This window comes from Phaenicophaeus curvirostris, chromosome 3, assembly GCF_032191515.1.
Source record: "Phaenicophaeus curvirostris isolate KB17595 chromosome 3, BPBGC_Pcur_1.0, whole genome shotgun sequence".
NCBI lineage: Eukaryota > Metazoa > Chordata > Aves > Cuculiformes > Cuculidae > Phaenicophaeus > Phaenicophaeus curvirostris.
In genome coordinates this window covers 33,642,880-33,662,881 of record NC_091394.1, presented here as the reverse complement: position 1 = coordinate 33,662,881, position 20,002 = coordinate 33,642,880, and the positions used below count along the sequence as shown (strand labels likewise).

The 20,002-nt window shown below is 41.7% G+C and overlaps 1 protein-coding gene across 1 annotated transcript; it reads right to left on the bottom strand.

Annotated features, from left to right (window-relative positions):
- Window positions 1-676: 676 nt before the first annotated feature.
- Window positions 677-18,540, bottom strand: RIOK1 (RIO kinase 1). Its single transcript, XM_069853677.1, has 17 exons — window positions 18,430-18,540; window positions 16,153-16,354; window positions 14,203-14,293; window positions 13,166-13,235; window positions 12,422-12,464; window positions 11,620-11,712; window positions 10,534-10,646; window positions 10,328-10,408; window positions 9,702-9,788; window positions 9,019-9,156; window positions 8,371-8,474; window positions 6,626-6,732; window positions 5,438-5,503; window positions 3,732-3,851; window positions 3,396-3,449; window positions 2,231-2,380; window positions 677-896 (listed from the first exon to the last, which is right to left on the bottom strand). The coding sequence occupies exons 1-17, from the start codon at window positions 18,504-18,506 to the stop codon at window positions 786-788; spliced, it is 1,707 nt and encodes a 568-aa protein (XP_069709778.1). The 5' UTR covers window positions 18,507-18,540; the 3' UTR covers window positions 677-785.
- Between the last annotated feature and the right edge of the window lie 1,462 nt (window positions 18,541-20,002).

The following is a 20,002-nucleotide window of genomic DNA, read 5'->3' as shown; positions in this document are numbered from 1 at the left end:
CCTGGCACGAGCCTTTACACAGCCTCGAATCCAAAGACATATGATTTTACTGTCAAGATTATACTCATTTGACCAGCTTACAAAGAAGCCGGTTCATAAGACTCTTAAGAGGAACAGCACCCTGTGTTGGCATCCAAGTTAAAAAAATAATAAATAAAAAAATCAGGCTTTGGTCTCTTTTAGTATGCCTGCCTGACTGCTTCAGAAAGGCACTCAGCAATGAGAACAGCTGCCTCCCACATCACAAAACTCAGCTTTCAGTAAGAAAATACCAATGGTGATGCAAGCACAGGAAGGTGGCAAAGGCACAATGGCTCCAGTGTAATCCACAGGTGACCATGACAGCGTGCAGAGGATGCTAGCTCAATTTGCTTCCATGCTGCGAAGGCAGAATTTGCCTTTGCAGCAAAAATGTTTTCTAGTCTTTGTTACTCCCCCTCCAAAAATCTGCTCAAATCTGGAGCAAACCACACTGGCTCATATGCAGCGTGAGGCAGGGGAATAAGACCCCAATAACAAATCAATGGAGGTTTAACAATAGGTTAAACCTGCAGAGGAAAAGGATTTTATCATTCACAAGTGTGTTAAACTCATTATTTCCTATTGAGACACTCATGGTCTATACTTTGTTCAATCAATTACACCATGTTACAGATAAAATCACTCTCACAGTTAATACCGTGTGTATATAAATAAAGGATTTTTAATTGGGAAAAAAAAAAGAAGACAGACAGTGACTAAATAACCCACAACAAACCATCCCTTTCCCCAAGCCAATGCTGATTTTATTTGCCTTTCTTCATTTTTGCAGTCTTTTCTTTCCGCTTCTTCACGTGCTTTGGGATTTTATTTTTTCTCTTCTCTCTTTGAGCTTCTTTAACCATCTTTTTCCTTTCCTATAAAGGATCAAACACCATTCATTTAAAGCCAGAAGGAGTGTGAGATTTTAGAGTCAATCAGTTGTTACATTAACAAGTTACTTAACACACCATATAAGACTAATGTTATTAAGAGGAAGAAATAAAAGAAAAAAAGAAAAAAAAATCAACAGGAATGGCAATGGGAAAGGAAAAGGAAGCATAGGATGGTGGTGAAGCCAAGAGCTTCATAGTGGTAATGACAACGCAAAATTCACACTAGTTAGAACCCAAGTTTTATGCAATCTTTGAAGAAAAGGAAGAAGAGGCACTCTGAACTTAATATTCACATTTAACTTACACTATTTACACGTAAGATTACAACAAGATGCCCGATGAAGGTTTTCTGCTACCCACAGGGCTACTGTAGTATGTGTTCCTATACATCATGCAAGAACTCCAATCCAGTAACTGCTGATAACTCAGAGCATCATCAGGATTGGCAAGAAAAGGTTCCATGCTACTGCAATACGCTGTAATTTGAGCCAGACAGTGAAAAGAGTACATTGAACTGGAAACAGAGCCAGCATCATGAAGTAGTGGGGTGGAAGCAATTGCTGCTCATCAGTTGTTCAGCCTACAACCTTCTTTCTATGAAGAAGAACCTAACAAGCAAACCCCCAAATCTTGAGCCCATTAAGCCCAGCAAGTTTCATCCTTGTTTGGCACAGCACATAAAAGGCTGCCAAAAGACTGTCACCCACAGGTGATACTCTGCAAAAAAGCTTCAACGAAACAGAGCGCACTTGTTCTGCAGTTTGGAAAATGAAACCTTAAAAAATAAAAACCCAAACCATAATCCTTTTGCAGGACTGTGTTACATCCCTTGCCTACAGCAAACCTAGCCAGTATGTACTAATGGCACCACAAAAGCTACCACAGTACAACCATTGTCATCAAGTGTCCACTTTTATAGATCAAGTGGTGTTACTTTCCTGAGCAAGAGGAAGTTAATCAGGGTTCACGACCACAAAGCTAAACACCAAAGCCTGGAAGGGCAGCCAGAGGCACTGAACAGCTGCCCAGGGTTCACTATATTCTGTTTTGCGTAGTGCTGGCATTCCCTGCAGAGATCTCTCTGCTACCTTTGTCAAGGCTACAAAGCACTATGTTACATGTCTCTCTACATAAAAACACCATTAATAAAGCATCCACAATGAGATTCACTTTCTCTGCTTTCATTCTTTGCAACAGAAAAAAGACCATAGCTTGTTTCAGATGCAAAGTAGCAAGAACCACTCAGAACTAAGTCCAGCTTTCTTTCCTGTCACATGGGCAGAGGTGGGAAAAATAAACAGTTCCTGGCCAGCTACCTTTTTGTCCATGCTAACTTCAGCAGGTCTATCTTTGGGATGTATAGATTCTTTGCAGCCCGAATCAGAGTCCTGGGAGCTGCTAACATCATCATCATCACCATCGTCCGTTTCTGACTCATCTGTCATCTTTTCAAGAAGTGCAGGAATCTGCAAGATTTATCAAAAGAGAATTATATCAAACCAAAACAAAAAAGCCTAATTACTGTATACGCACACCAAGATGAATACATATATGTATAAACCAAAACAGAATCTGCTGCAAAGAAACCCTTGAGCAAGCAGACATTACTGAGGCTTGACTGGGAAAAGAAGGTTAATACAAACTAAGAACAAGGAATCTAGAATGTACAACAGAACCTTTTAGGTCAGGACCCACAGCACAACTCTACTGGCACTCCCAAACTAATCTCTGTAAGTTAAGCAGCAATTTGCTAGCATACGTAGAAGCCAATTTTTAATTATACTTGGATCATATCCAAATCTACCTCGGGGGCACCATATGTAGGCTTTACTGCAAATACAAATATCTACACTGGGAAATTCACTTACTCTTAAACAAGCCTGAATAGTGTGCCACAGACTGATCCCATCCATATTTATAGTTCCATTTTAAAACAGAGTCTACACCACTGCCAGGCAGCAGGAAGGAGGAGGGCTTCTGCCTTGAATTATATTCCTACAGACTGATCTATACTGAACTTCTCATCCAATGTACTTTATAACAGAGTCATTGTCAATTAATTTAAATATAATAAGACATAATGTCTTATGCCCTACACTGCAGGATTGTTCTTTATGCAATAACTACAGTAAAGCTACCCTGAACATATCAAAACCTGCAGTCATGCTACAATATAAATCAATTACATTTTCCATAAACATAAAAGGTCTTCCCTTCTCTCCACTTTAACTTCAGAGATCATGGCCATAGCAAAGATTATCATTTCATTCTCAAGCAACCCAGCATCAGCCACAGAAGGAAGCAATTCATGTGGCTCACAGACACACCATCACACCAGACCCATCCCAGCCATAAGCAGACTCTCTGCAGACAAGAGGCTCCTTTCATGGTGTCAGCTGCAAGACGAGGCATTCTCTGTACTCCTTACAAGTGCTTTTCTGAGAATGGCTGAAATGAAGGATTTCACAAAGATCCTCTCACCTTCTGAACACCAGACAAATCCTTCTTTAGTCCTGTCACAGTCTGGTAGAGAATCTACACCCAGTGAGAGAGAAAGAAAATTACGTTATCAAAATGAGTCTTAAATCTTCATGCCCACAGAAAATTATTATCTCAAAAAAAAAAATCCAACCACACAAGGGAAAAAAACCACAATGTTAACATTAGTACTGACAAGATGATTTTTAGGTATGACTAGATTCAGTAGTCCACATCTCAGTTACAAGGCTTGGGTTTTTGTTTGTTGTCATCAGTTTCCAGTAATGAGAATTCATATTCTCTCCCTTTTTTTTGCAGTGCTTCAGCATGTCTACTTACGTTATCTTGCTGAACATTCAATGCCATATCCTCTTCTTTCAATTTCATCATTATATCCACATCTCTCTCATAGTTTTTAACTTCAGTCAAAGTTCGCGGTATGTAAGCTTTCTTAAATACCTAGTAGAGTGAAAGGAAACAGACCTACTCATTTACAAGTAGCTCTATGATGTTGGTCCTTCCTAACTGTGCATCCTTAAGAGAATAATCATGAGGGATTTCACAGCTCAGAGAAATTACAAATGAACACAGCAGTTATCCATTGCCATTTGAACTGCAACATCACCTATTTTTTGCTGGAGTAGAGTTAACATGCAACCTGCACATTGACAGATCACAACTAACAATGCTCCTTCCTTAGCGTGACCACCATCAGGCCACTTACAAACTCCTCCAGTCCTTCTAACCTCCTCTGATCCTATTTAAATTAGTCCTGAGGTTTTGTATTCTAAGGATTTTCCCTAATGTTTTTATTGTGATGTTTACAACGCCTTCAGGAAGCAACTCCATTAAAATGCCCTGTTAGAACTCAATCTCTTTATATAATAATACCTGCTTCGACCTACAGTCCAACTCAAAGATTCCTGCATCAGTATAGTGCAGTAAAATCTAACTGCAGTACTGACAACGTACTCAAAACTCATCATGCAGTATTTTTTATCAGTCCTGCAGCAAATCTGAGTGACTACCAGGTTAAAGAGAAGTATTCTGCTTCTCTTTCATGGTATCGGTTCAATCCCAGCAGAAATTAAGTACACTTTATGATCATAACTGCTAGACTAAGTACCGTACAAAGAGCAGAGGCCCCTACCTCCATAGAGCTTGCCCTTTATCAGCTCTACTTGTTTGTAAAGGAAAGGAACAGACACAGACTTGCAATGGTCACATGAGGAGTCCAACAGAAATACAACAAACTTAGATGCTAATAAACCACCACTCTCACAGGTCAGAACCTTTATATAAGCAAAATAACAACTGGTTCACAAATGGGCTTGCAACAAAACACTAGCATCTGACTCTATAGTTCAGAAGCTGTATTCACTCCAAAGATAAATAAGATTGAACCAGTACAAAGATTCTCACTGATACAAATTCTGCTCAACACAGACTTGAGGTTTTGGGGTTTTGGGTGATAGTGGGTTGGTTTTTTTGTTTGGTTTGTTTTAACTCTTCTGGAACAGATAGGTGGGACACAGATAGAAAATACTTTGTCTTTACATCAAGCCTTTCCAGAACATTAACAGTTTTCTGTACTGGACTTGAAACAGCTCACTTGATGTAAAAGCAAGGGAGAGAAACAATATGGAAAAGAACTGAATTGGACTGGGACTGGCGCTAAATAGGCAATTTGGTCAATGCACGTATACAAATGTCCTGCTTCTGTGTCACTGTTTCAAAAACACTGGCATTTTCAGATCTCCCCACTCAGTTTTTTTTGTTAACTGAACCTTGACTAGAAGGGACCTAGCTACAAGCAAACATATTCATTTCGGAAATGGACTATTTGCATTCCAGCGCCTTATCACTGTCAGCTTTTACATATGGCATCCCTTAATACTTCACATCTCAACTGGTTCAAGACATCTCAGTATCACAATGTTTTGCTTATCAACTGCACATTTTGCCAAATAAAACAATGTTCTTCACTATTTAGAAGAGGCAAAGCTAATATCAATTTCATGGCAGAAACAAAAATCCTCACTTACTTCTTCATCTACTTTATCTTGACTGGATCTTTCCTCTTCTGTTCTTTTCGATGATATTTCCATTGCCTAAAGAAATATAAAACAATACAAAGTTATCACTCTTTAGAATCGCATCACTTAATCCAACAAACCATTCCCATCTGTGTTTCTCCCTGTACTTCACACTGCAGCTCACAAACACTCCGGCTTTCCCCATGGCAATGCCTTGAGCGACACCTAGTGGTAACCAACATTTCTAGGGAAGCACACGTGTAACTGCTGTATTAAATAGAGGGAAAACATGCTTGCTGATCTTCTCAGACCAAATTATGGCAGGCCCAGCATGACTACAGGACAAAACAGCGCAAGGAGAATACAGTCTGGGAACTTGTCTCTTCTCACGCACCACTGAGCGACCCAGAGGAGCAGCACAAGTAAGGAGAACTACGAAGCATAGGCCTGTCTCATTCAACCTCCAACATGACAGAAAGTACACAACATTTGGAAATCCCCATGCTGTACTGGTATTTGGACCATTGTCATGCGGTCTTGATCAGGAATGACACATCAAATATTTAGTATGAGGACAGCACATGTGGCCCCCATTTCTATTGCGTTAACTTAAAATGATTCCCCGCCCGCCCCCTCCCTTTTTTAAAGAAACTGTGTTAAAGCAGAAGACTGGTAGCTAGAGTTTAAATACATGGGTGCTGCTAGTAGCATCCAGCATCCTCCTCCTAGGACCAACGTGTTTTGTCAGCCACTCTACTTGGCTAGCAAGACCATGTACCTTAGAATAACGCCGCCCTGAGTCACTCCTTTCCTCCCACTGCCCATCCTGCTCAAAGCTACATTCTTAACCTCATTCTCTACTCTCTACATAAGCAATGTTATATTTCTGCAGAGCTTCTTCTTGCCATGAAGAAAGAATTAATTCAAAACATCCTGGTTTTAGTAGTATCTGAAACAAACATTTGAGTTTTCATGATTAGACTTATTGAGAAAACACAGAATGAAAGTGTTGACATCCTGTAATGGTATAAATGGAAAAGAACCATATGCATTTTTGAAGCACTAGCACAACCTAATGTCATGTACCAGCTTCCTCCAAGAGCAAGACGTATAGTAAATGACATGAAAGAGCTCAAACTAGATCTGAATTTATTGCTTAAAGCTTCCTACATAATCAATAAGGCCATGAAGTCTCACCTTAGACAAATAGTCATCAATGTTTTCACTCGTGATAGAAGGGTCAGTAATAAACTCAAACAGCTCTCTCACAGTCATCACTGCAACATTGTGCTTCTGGAAAAAGTCTACCAGGAAACAGGGGCAGAGACAAAAATTATTAAGTAATGACATGTAACACATGCAGTTGTGATGTCAAGATGACAGTTACAGCAAGCCAATGGCTCTGATGACTTGGGAAAGTCTCAGCGGCGTGCACTGCATCACACTGGGCTTAGCTGTCAGATGACCCTTGGCCATGTGAATTAAAACTGTTCATCTTCCAGATGCAACAAATACTGAAAGGAGAATAACTGGATAAATATAAAAATCAAATCAACTACAGCAGGAGACAGACTTGATGGAGTAGGTGCTAAGAAGTAACTAATTTAAGACAGGTAGGGCACTTGCAATGGCTAAGATGAAAAATGTATTTCGAAGAATAAGGAACACAGACCTCAAACTTTTGCCAAAGAGAAACAGGAGCATCCACTGAAACACAGTACAACCTAATTATGATCCGCTTTAAAGGGAAGACACATTAACAGATTACAATTTTGCTCAATACTACACTCAGAATTGGTTTCTTGAGTCAAATATAACCAAATTGAGAGGCTGCACTTCTGCACCACAAAACAGCAATGAAAGACACTGAAGACTACTTAGTATATGTTTCCTGCTGAAGTTGTCAGAAGCTCTCTCAGCATAAGAAATTAATCACTAGAAGAACTAAATAAAATTTAGTTTGGAGGCAGTTCTCTGCACCCATGGAACCAAAAGTCTTTGCAATGATCACAGCTAGGGCAGAGCACAACAAAAAGTGTTTAAGAGTCTCTGTAGGAGGACTACACAGATAAAGTTGCAGTGTATATAAAACCAAACAACACACACCAAAACCACTGCAACTCACTGAGGCACTAGAATCTATGAACAGAAAAGGAATATGGAAAAACTAACACACTGGGAATCAACAAGCACATAGCATCAAAGTGCATGCAGTTCTTCTTCCACAGGCTTTCAAGAGATTCTGTAAAATTACAAAAAACAGTCAGTCTGAAAAGAAAGGGGGAACAAAAGTAGCTTGCAATGACAGATTTCTTGTCCTCAGGGAGAAACACATCCTACCAGGAGATGTGCGTCTGTTACACAATACGCATATGAACACCAAATTTTCAATAGAAAAATACCATAAGGGTACATTGTTTATCAAAATACCCCGACAAGTGATGACGTCTCTAATAAATTACTCTCTGCCTCAATCCTCTCTGCCGACCTGGACAAGTAAGCGCAGGGAATTTCATAACACATAGTAACTTCTTGCCTGCTGAGGAATTTCCAGACACAGATTCCACTTACAGAAGGAAACACATCAATATGTCTGCACAGACCTTTTAAGTAAGGAAAGTTAAAAGAGAGGTGGGAGCTGCTGTGGACTGGGACTGATCTCTAATCAGTCTGGGAATGATCTTAGATCTGTTGTGTATCTGACATTCAGCCAGGTGACTCATTTCGGCCAGATTATTTCTAGCAATACAGGCTACACATTTCTGAACTTGGCACAGTGTACTGCTCCCTCAGGAAGTCATCAGAATGTAGGAAAGGGAGTATTTTAACAGATGTCTGACAGCTTCTACAGTCAGTTATATCTGAAAGAACATGGGTGAAGACAGTTCACCTTCCTAAACACACCAGCTACCAGAACAAGAGCTGACATGCAGCCCACTCACCATTAACATTGGCACAATCCTTTCGCAGGAACTCTAGAGCATGCGGGTGGTCATGCTCCACTGCCTGAGACACATCAATGATGTACACGTCCCCACTGTGGTACCTGTGAAGAAAAACATACAGAGCTGCACTAACTCCACCGCTGTTATATGGGATATTGTTAAGGGACAGGTAACAAAGTGTGCCTCAAACTTAAGAGCCAGGAAACAATCTTAACATATTTCTCTAGCATTCACCTTGCACAGTAGGGCCAGAGTGGCCTTTTTAGATCAGTCCTTTGCCTCTACACAACCAGTATCATTAAGCTTCAAATAAATAATCTTGTGAACACAAAAAGCAGCGTTACATGTGAGAAGAAAAAAAAGGAAAAAAGCTATCTTCCTAAATTTTTCAGTAGTTCAAGCTTTTTGTCCATTTGCTTATGAGGGTTTCTTTGTGAGTTTTTTCTCTGTTTGGTTTGGTGAGGTTTTTTATTAGAACAGAGAAAGCTCAGATCTTAAAAGCTACCTAATTAATTACATAAGTTACAAAATCCAGTCATAAAAAGGACCCCACCCTCCCTAAAACGCAGATTAGTACTCTCACATAGACATTGCCAATACATACATTTTAGATGGCACAATTCAGAGCAAGATTTAAAAACATACAGCATATTAAATTCACTGAGATCTGCGTGAACAAGTCTGGCATCTTGGTACATTCTTCTCATGTACTGGATTATTTGCAGGTACAGCTCCCGGACTTTGGAGTCAGACAACTGAGCATTCTTCAGCAGAGGAGCAGGCCTTGAAATGACAACACAAATAACAAAGTGAATACTTTTTCATTCTTCATACCAATTGCAAATGCTTCAATTGCTGTATCTCATTCTTCTGCTCACTAAGTATGCCAAGCAAGTCAGAGTGAGCAGCCAAGTGCACAGAGCCAGCCAGAAGGGCAGCAAAGCTTGGTGTACAGTTGCCAAAGACAGTGGAGCGCCACCTCCAATGTGAACTAATTTAGACTATGCTACGCTATTGTTTGTCCTACAAAATGATGAGCTATCTGCATGTATGATTAGCAATCCTTTCCAGCCTTCATCTCTGATTAAACCACAAAGTCGTTTTGCACACAGCTGAGGCTTCAGAATCATAGATTGTCTGCAACAGGAGCTGAAAAATGTCTGGGGATTCTACAGGTCACAAGCACACGCAAGAGTAACATGCTAATTTTACAAGCCTAAAGTAATGGTAGGTAAATACAGAAGGCGGGTTGGTCAGTTTGTTTTTAATAAACCTGTGTGGAGAGCTACTAATTAAAAAAAAATACTTGATTTTCTTAGGACACTTACCTATCACCTTTACCGATAAAGCCCATGAGAAGCACATGACTTCTTAGCATAATTGGCTCTGGGCAAGGTATCTGGGCTGTATTCAATCTGTAACACAGGAACAAAGCCACAAAAAAATAAAACCAAACTCTACTATCTGCATTGCACTACTGCCGACAGGAGCTCTGTTGCTTTAATCGTAATACTCAATAAGAGCTCGTCTACTTAGAAAACTCTTGCTTGTGAAGAACAACTACGAACTGAAGACAAAAGGCCACAAACATTCTGATTCTGACCCTTCTCTAAGCATTCATGTTGGACAAAGAATCTTTACACAGTTCAGGTTAATCCTATATTAACCTGTACCTGTTACTCAGCAGCTATTTCTATCTTTTGCTCACTTTTCAGCCATGTCAGACAGAGTTCAGACATCAAAGAGCTTAGAGCATGAGCAGCAAGACAAAAGAATATCTTTATTCCTCCCTCCCCTCTCTTTTCTCTCCCACAGAGAAGCTTAAAACACTTTCCTGAACACTCCAGAGACTCTAAAAGGTAGTGATAGCCACAGTCTAGCAATGCGAGAGTGCCTCATATAAACCTAAAGTTTCAGTTACCTTTGCACCTTAAATAAAAACCTGAAAAGTCACCTTATTAAATTCCTCATTTCTTTTTCAGCCCATGTCTTCACCATTTTCCTTGGGTTGCCCTTGCAATATCCATGCCGAAACCTTTAAGTAAAGAAATAAAAACAACAGGGACTCTTAGCCATTCAATGCAGTATTAGCACTGGTGATTTTACCACCTTTTAAACAATGCTTCTTCCCCAGTAAAACCAGGCAGAAGTCAAACTCACCTGAATTCACCACTCACGTATTTATCCCGATCCTTAAACATCAGAATAGAGGTTTTGTAAATTTTTATTGCTCTGTTCTCTCCATTCGCAGTACTGGCATGATATACATTAGCCTATCAGATTGCAAAGGAAATAAATACCATTAAAGAAAAACTCTTGAAACCAACATAACCTTCTCTCTTCTTCTCTTTCTGAAACCTGGAAAACATCTGATAAAAAGATCTGTCTTACCCCAGCTCCTACTTGGCACCCAGCTGAGTGAGACTGAACAGAAGGGCAACCTCTTTTTACCAGAGGAAGCTTACAGGAAGCACATAAAATTGGATAGGGGTGTGACAATGCACATAGGACAAAAACAACCATGCATGAAACTCTGCCTTATCCACATTTGAGACTAAAACAAGCCCTTGTGTGAAGGGTTAATTTGAGTCTGTGACCAATTCAGGCCCACCGCTGACACCTCTGCACAGGGTGGATGTATGCCTTTAATCAGTATCCAAGGATCTGTAAGAAAACCAGATCAGCCTAGGGACCAGGCATTCTAAAACTGATTTATTAAGGTGCTTGTGAATTTGTGGTCTGGTTTTAATTACAATATCACTTGATAATAACAGCACACAAACGTGCTAGCTTTTAAACGCAATGAAGGTTTAACAGTATTTTAAACAGAATTATGTTACGCCATTTAGATACTCCCATGCCTGCTGACACGTGGAGCTGGTCTCATCTGCATGCAAGAGTCTTGTATGTAGAATTACCTGGGTCTGTATGTTTTTCTCAGGTACTGTTTAATACTGTGTGACACACGCTGTTTCCAAAAATTTCAGTGGTAACACACAATTCACAAGATCCACAAATTTAAGGTAACTAAGTATTCTGAGAAATCTTTCATACTTGGGAAAACTTGTTTCCTTTAACATAAACTGCATTTTATTGTAAGAGAACTTCCTACCAATCAAGCAATGCACACACACAAAAAAACCCGCAGTATTAAACCAATATTTCAATAAACATTTTCTAAGCAACATAAGCTTTCACATACATTGCTGAGAAAAAGATTATTATGTAATTTGTAATAAAACTTACTTCTTTCCCTGTGCTGATGCAGCCATTGATTTCTGATATGACACCTCTAGATAGCATCTTGAACAGAATCATTCGGGTCCTTGGATCCAACACCTCAAATTTAATACAGAAAAGTCAGGACAACTGCTTTCACTGAAGAGGACAAAACCTAATTATACAGTGCAGTCTTATTACCATATTAAATGAGCCATGGCTTCAGGCTGTTCTTAAGGATGAAATGATAATCCAAACAGCAACCACTCAGAATTTTGCCATGATTCTACAACAATACTTTTTCTTTCAACATTACTATTTTTTTTTAAGGTAACCCTATCTCCTTGAGCTCTGTCTAGAATAGAGACAAAAGAGAATGGTTTCCTGCCCACAGCTGCATTAAATGTGTTAAAATATGGGTTCTCTTGAGGTATAGCTCTCATAACTAAAACACAGCAACTATGTAGCCTTGTGCCAGTAATAGTTCAGTCTTGCTAAAGAAGAAAACAAGAAAAAAGCAAACCCAGCATTTTTTAATTGATCTTTGGAATTTAGTAAAAGCTTAAGATGGAAATCTGCATTACACGTATCAATTAAATCGCAAGGCTAAGCACAAAAATGGTCTCCAAAATGTATACGGAAGCAAGTACAACCCTCATACAAGAATGGGGGGGAAAAAAAAAAAAGAGGTCTCTTTGGGATAAAAAGGGGAACAGAATCCAGGGCAAAACTCTCTTCCTATAGTATCTGTGTTTTATCATTGATACCATAATTCCACATTATTTGTTATGGTCAAAAAATAGATGAGATGAATGAGAACAGGACTTGCCTGTTCTACTGTTGCTCTGTCTGACTTGTCTTTGACTCGGTACCTAGGAGAAGTGAAAATAAAATTACACAATCTCACACATGGGCTCAGTAGTTTGACAGAGTAAAACATGACATTCTGTATCAAAGATGAGATAACAGCCTTGAGAGCAAGAATCTCAGTTCACAAAAAAGCAAAGGTTTCTCCGGCAGGTGAGGGTAGGGGCAGGCAGAAACTCATGAACATCAGTGCCCTTCATTTTTATAGCTATCTTCTTGCCTCCACTCACTAATGCTCATTCAGGAGAAAACAATATCTGTCAGCTTAGGGCTATAAGCTGCAGGTTAAAAAAAAATTAAATACAAGTACTTTTCCCTCACCAAATCATCAGGAGGAACATTCAGAAGGCTTCCAATACCTTTTTAGCCCAACTGCTTAGGGACCTCTGCTTAGAAAGAGCATATCAGAGATAAAATAGTCCTTTCTAGTGGAATGACTCCCATCACTTCTGTCCTGCTACACCAATACAATCAGACGTGCTACCAGGGGCACTGACAGACTAATCACAACTTTGAAACAATTTAGGCAACTGATCAGGAAACAAAAAAAAGTTTAAGACCAAAAGGCAAACTGCATGCAGACTACTTACAAATTCTGTTTTTCTTAATAAATGTATTCAAAACTCAGGATCGAACTAGGAAATAAGGACTAATCTTCTGTGTTCAAATTATTTAAAATGAAAATAGAACCACAGGTTGTACTCACATGTCTGCTTCCTTCTGCCTAGACTTTTCTGTGACTCTGTTTATAACAGAGTCATCAAAATTTAACTTATCTGAAAAACAGGTAAGAAGAAAAGGAAAAAAAAGAATAACAAAACATGAACAATTTTTCTATGTTTGGAATTGCCCTTGCAATTCTGCTGCCAGACAATATGCCACAACACAATGTTAAAAGACAGGCAGAGCTCTTGTAATGCCATCCAAAATTAATGCCTTCTGGATGACATCTCACCATTACATTTGTCCACCCTCCCCTTATCACAATAGAAGGCCACTTTTCTAAACAGAACAAGCAATGGCCTTGAGGAATCTGTCCCTATAACATACTTTAAATGGTGTTTGAAAAATTGCTAAATGTATAAAAGCTGCTGTATTTGGCTAGACATACCAGCAACACTCTTGTGAACCTTTATTTTAGAACCAGTTCACTATGAAGGGAGCACAACCTCCGTTTCCTACCCTGTCAAAAGGTCCCGATCACAGCTACATCTGAGTCCTGACAGCCTGAGCTGCGTAACCACTTCTGTCATCACAAGGTAAACATCAAACTACACCAGCTAGGACAGCAGCCTCTTCACTTATCACAGAGACTCTACCTCTGTGAAATGAACTGTTGCATAATGAACCACCCCAGTACTACAAGCGACTGCAATCATCTAGAAAATTTAGCTTAGGCAGCAGCTTTGAGAATGACAATGTAACAACAGAGCCAAACAGCTTGCTCCTACAGAGAAGCTAGGGAAGAAATACTTTTAACTTGATGTGGTCTGGAAAAGTCAAAGAGAAAAAAAAAACAAAATAAAACAGCCATGTGGCTCCTAAGGGGGTGAGAAAGGGGCATGACAGTTTGTTAATTGAAATGTAAAAGCAACTACTTCAAATGTACAAAAGTCATTTTTTAATCTATCTGGCAATGGTTAACTGTCATTCCAGTGAGTTCTGACTTAAAGTAAGCAGCATTAGTCTGAGAATGTCAGTGATGTTTGTTTCCATAAAATAAGACAATGTAATTATACTCACCTAAATTAATTTTATGTTCAAATTTCCTTAAAGCCTTGTCTGTAGGGGTAGACATTTTTGCTGAACAGCAACTAGGGGTCTGTCTATTTGTCTGAAACAAAGGATTTGCTAATATAAGTTGCCATCTGTAAATAATATCATGGAAAAGTCAGCTCAAATGCCTATGCCTAGATCTATAAGTAGAAGAGTATAAAGGGATATGGATTAAAATCAGATTTAATTCAAAAGAAGAAAATGCAGGTGTGACAGTTAAAATTCCAAATAGTGTTCCAATTCATGGTTATTTTTAGCCTGGGCATTGAGCTGCAAGTCTCTCACATTAACACTCTTTCCAACTGTAAAAGGAAGGTAGAGATAAACAAGGACCAAAATCAGAGAAAAAATGAGAAGGTAATGAACAGATAAAACTCTCCAAGATATGATCTTTCCTTAAAGGCAGTCTTGTCCAAACACAATATCTGAGTGTGATTTCACCAACAGAGCATAAACCACTAACTGAAGGCAAGAACAAGTCACCCAGGACATGTTGGTGAGCCCAATGATCAGCATCACTCTAATTTATCTCAACTACTCTGTTAGGTTGGTATCAATTAAAAGAAGAGTTTCCTCACTTCCTTCTCCTTCTCAGTTAGGACACTGGATGCTGGTTCTCACATCGCAGGAGCTTTTCCTTCTGCATAATGCCAAAGTTTCTACGCCAACAGCATACATTCATCCACCTCTAGCACCTCCCTCCTTCACTATTAGTCAAAAACATAACCTATTTCACTCTGGGTGTGACAAGCAGGTACAGCCTCAAGATTAAATAGAAAAGATGGGGAAGATGTTCAAAAGCACAGAGAACACTTATCAAAACACAAGAAACATTGGTAGAAACTGAGGTGGGCAAAGAAAGAAAGGTTGAAAAACCTAAGGAATAGAAGGAAAATTGCAGTGACAGTTAATCCAGCAACAGGGACACCTTTAGCAAGTTTGCGGACGACACTAAGCTGGGTGGAAGTGTTGATCTGCTGGAGGGTAGGGAGGCTCTGCAAAGGGATCTGAACAGGCTGGACTGCTGGGCTGAGTCCAATGGCATGAGGTTTAACAAGGCCAAGTGCCGGGTCCTGCACTTGGGGCACAACAACCCTGTGCAGTGCTACAGACTAGGAGAAGTCTGGCTAGAAAGCTGCCTGAAGGAGAGGGACCTGGGGGTGTTGGTTGACAGCGACTGAACATGAGCCAGCAGTGTGCCCAGGTGGCCAAGAAGGCCAAGGGCATCTTGGCTTGTATCAGAAACGGCGTGACCAGCAGGTCCAGGGAGGTTATTCTCCCTCTGTCCTCGGCACTGGTGAGACCACTCCTCGAATACTGTGTTCAGTTCTGGGCCCCTCACCACAAGAACAGCTGAGAGAGCTGGGGTTGTTTAGCCTGGAGAAGAGGAGGCTGAGGGGAGACCTCATTGCTCTCTATAACTACCTGAAAGGAGGTTGTAGAGAGGAGAGAGCTAGCCTCTTCTCCCAGGTGACGGGGGACAGGACAAGAGGAAATGGCCTCAAGCTCTGTCAGGGGAGATTTATGCTGGACATTAGGAAAAAATTCTTCACAGGAAGGGTCACTGGGCACTGGAACAGGCTGCCCAGGGAGGTGGTTGAGTCACCTTCCCTGGAGGTGTTTAAGGCACAGGTGGATGAGGTGCTGAGGGGAATGGTCTAGTGTTTGATAGAAATGGTTGGACTCGATGATCCGGTGGGTCTCTTCCAACCTGGTTATTCTATGATTCTATGACACAGAAATCACGTGGAGTTCTGGCTACACACAAAGCATGGCAGAGAAACAGACTCAAAAGAAGGGGATTCTCTGAAACAAAAATTCCCATTTTGAATTTATGCTCAATATAATACTAACAAGGAACAAAGCCTCCAGTTTGGCCTCACTTGCTCTTGGGCACCCTTGATGCCTTCAACATACCTGTGGATTATATCCACCAGCAGCATTGTGACGCTTCGTGAGTCTTCCCACCTCATCATCCCAGTCCCAGTCTTCATCTTCCTCTTCATCATCATCCTCATCACCATCTCCTTCCTCAGTGTTAGCTTCTTCACACAAGCATGGCTGGCAGTTCTCAGTGATCTCACCTTCTTTAACTGTTTCTGTGTCTTGCGTAAATTCACTTCAAAGAAAATCAGATGTTTATGTAACTACAAGTTATTGTTACAGTCACCAAAAATTCAACACCTTTATCCAAACAAACGATTTCCTAATGTCAGCTCTCCATGAGATGTTTCTCACTTCACCCATCTTTAAGCAAGCCTATATGAAGATGTCACTACTTTAAAGTGATAGACTACATTTAAATTATCTTCTTCATAACATCAGCGCTGCCTTCTAACTTGTTCTGCAGCTACACATATTTGGATCCCTCTGACTTGTATCAGATGAAACCACCAGAACAGGCCAGCTGGTTCTTTTACCAAGGAACCGCTCTGCTTGCTGCCACAGCAGACTTCAATGTGCCAAGGTACCACACAAAATCTCACCGCAGATGGACAGCCAACTGGTTGGTAACTAAGGACTCCAATACAACCTATGTGAAAAAAGCTAGGGCTAAAAAAGAACTTGTGGGAGAAATGAACCCTTTTGACCTACTCATTTTTGATGTCTGTAGTATGTCACATTTTCTGCCAGAACAGGTATGTCCCAAAGCAGTTTCTCTGCCAGCATTTGACATTTAATTAAATAAATCATAGAATGGTTTGGTTTGGAAAGGACCTTAAAGATCATCCAGTTTCAACCCCTGCCTTGGGCACAGACACCTTCCATTACATCAGGAGGCTCAAAGCCTCATCCATCCTGGCCTCAAACACCTCTAGGGCTGGAGCATCCATGACTTCTCTGGGCAACCTGTCACAGTGCCTTGCCACTCTCAGAGTAAAAAGTTTCTTCCTAATATTAAATCTAAAACTCCCCTCTTTCAGCTTAAAACTGTTATCCCTCGTCCTGTCACTGCCTGATAATAATGGGCTCCCCATCTTTTCTGTAGGCCCCCTTTAAGCACTGGAAGCTGCTCTAAAGTCTCCCTGGAACCTTCTCTTCTCCAGGCTAAACAAGCCCAACTCTCTCAGCCTGTCTTCATATCAGAAGTGCTCCAGCCCTCTGATCATCTTCATGGCTGTCCTCTGGACTAGCTTTAACAGATCCACATCCTTCCTGTGCTAAAGACTCTAGAACTGAATAAATGGTAGACTGGAATGAAAACAGTTTTAAACAATGACATAAGACCATTCCTTATTCACTCCCTACTAAATATAAAAAGCTCTCACCTTTCAGCCCAACAGCAAAAGTGCTTTAATTCCAAACTGATCTGCTGTCCTCAGCAGCTCACCACTCTCCAACATAGTTTCACATAGAATCATAGAACTATGTGGCTGGAAAAGACCTTTGGGATCATCAAATCCAACCGTACCTGTCCACTACTAAACCACGACCGTGAACACCTCACTACCTGACTTTTAAATACCTCCAGGGATGGTGACCAACCACCTCCCTGGGCAGCCTGTTCCAGTGCCCAGTGACCCTTTCTGTGAAGAATTTTTTCTCAATGTCTACTCTGAACCTCCCCTGGTGCAACTTGAGGCCATTCTCTGTCACCCTAACGCTTGTTACTTAGAAGAAGAGATCAACACCCACCTCTCTACAACTTACTTTCAGGGAGTTGCCGGCAGCGATAAGGCCTCCCCTCAGCCTCCTCTTCTCAAGGCTAAACAACCCCAGCGCTCTCAGCCGCTCCTAGTAAGACTTGTTCTCTAGCCCCTTCACCAGCTTTGTTGCTCTTCTCTGGACTCGCTCCAGAGCCTCAACATCCTTCTTGTGGTGAGGGGCCCAGAACTGAACACAGGATTCGAGGAGCGGTCTCACCAGTGCCGAGTACAGAGGGAGAATAACCTCCCTGGACCTGCTGGTCACGCCGTTTCTGACACAAGCCAAGATGCCATTGGCCTTCTTGGCCACCTTGGGCACACTGCTGGCTCACGTTCAGTCGCTGTCAACCAACAGCCCCACGTCTTTCTCCTCCCGGCAGCTTTCCAGCCACTCCTCCCCGAGCCCGTAGCGCCGCGCGGAGCTTTTGTGTCCCAGGACGCTGCACTCGGCCTTGTCGAAGCTCATCCCGCTGACCCCAGCCCTTCGATCCCGCCTGCCCAGTTCCCTCTGCGCAAGCACCTCCCTCCCGCCCGGCCCCTCCTTTACCCGTCGGAGGACTCGGCGTCGTCAAACTGGCCCGGCACGGGCTGGCCCAGGGCCGGCGGCAGCGCTCGGACATCCATGGCGGCGGCGGCGGCGGCGGCGGCGGCGGGGAAGCCGGGGGGAGGCGGCACGTGGGAACGCGGGAACGCGCGGCACCGCCCCGCCCACTGCGCGCGGCCTCCGCGCGGCGATTGGCTGAGAGCGCGTGACGTCATCGGCACCGCCGGCAGCGGAAGGGGGGGGAGAGGGGAGGAGAGAGGGGGAGAGGAAGAGGGCGGAAGGGGAGGGGAGAGGGGGAAGGGGAAGGGGAAGGGGAAGGGGAAGGGGAAGGGGAAGGGGAAGGGGAAGGGGAAGGGGAAGGGGAAGGGGAAGGGGAAGGGGAAGGGGAAGGGACAGAGAGAAGAGAGGAGAGTGGAAGGGAGGAATGGAAAGGAGAGGAATGGGAAGGAGAGGAGAAGAATGGGAAGGAGAGGAATGGGAAGGAGAGGAGAAGAATGGAAAATGGGAGGGGAGGAAAGGGAGGAAAGGGGAAGGGAGGAGAGGAATGAAGAGGAGAGGGGTGTTAAGGAATGGGAAGGAGAGGAATAGAAAGGAGAGTGAAGGAATGGAAAGGGGAAGGGAGGAATGGAATGTCTGTTTTATGATGTGTCCCAGGATAAAAGACCACTGTGGCAATGAAGGAGACACGGACCTCACAGTTTTTCTTTATATTCTTTTAATCAGCACAGCACACAGAAGCAAATTTAGAAGAGTACACTACCTCCTTTTTCAAGCAAATTTATACAGCTCTCTGGTTTCCGAACTATAAAGTCAAACAGGATATTTAGTATTGCTCTCTTTCCCACCCTCACTTGTGACTGTCTTCAGTCATATCCTCACTCCATACATTCCCAGGCGGGTTTTCCCAACCTATCTTTCTCACACACTCAAGATTCGTTATCCTGTGTGTCTTGTTCAGAACACTTAGTCTTTTAATCATGTTTTTTCTGATATGCTTGGTATCAGCTTCATGCTTTTATCTTAGTCCTAATTAATCTTCTGTATACTTGGCATCGCTTCCACATCTCCTCCTTTTTTTGTTTTGGAACAACAGGTTCACAGCAAGGGTAGCAAGGACCTTGGCTTTAGTTCTTCTGAGATCTTGTATCATTCCCCAGCTGATTCTAAGAACTGCAAGTATAAAGACAACACAAGTGCAGCAGAGACCAACAAATGCCCAAATTCGTAAATGTAATCTTGTATACCAATTTTTGGGGTTCAGCCATTTCACACTATCAGAAATATCATCCGCAGGAGGCCAGGATTTCCTCCATCTCATGCAGTATGCTTGATAGTCAAATATTGTAGGCTATATTCAGACTTTATACAAAACATTGGTTTAAATGGAAAAGGCACACATATATGGGAAGGAGAAATTGGGTAAAATGGTACTTCAGTGCCACTCTGAACATTCATGCAGTTTCGTCGTGTTTTGGCTAGGTGGCTCCTGATCAAAAAGGATACCTGCTGAGGAGACAAGTGATAATATGCGTTAAGTTCCAAAAGAAGTACTTGTTCTCCACAGCTATATTATTTC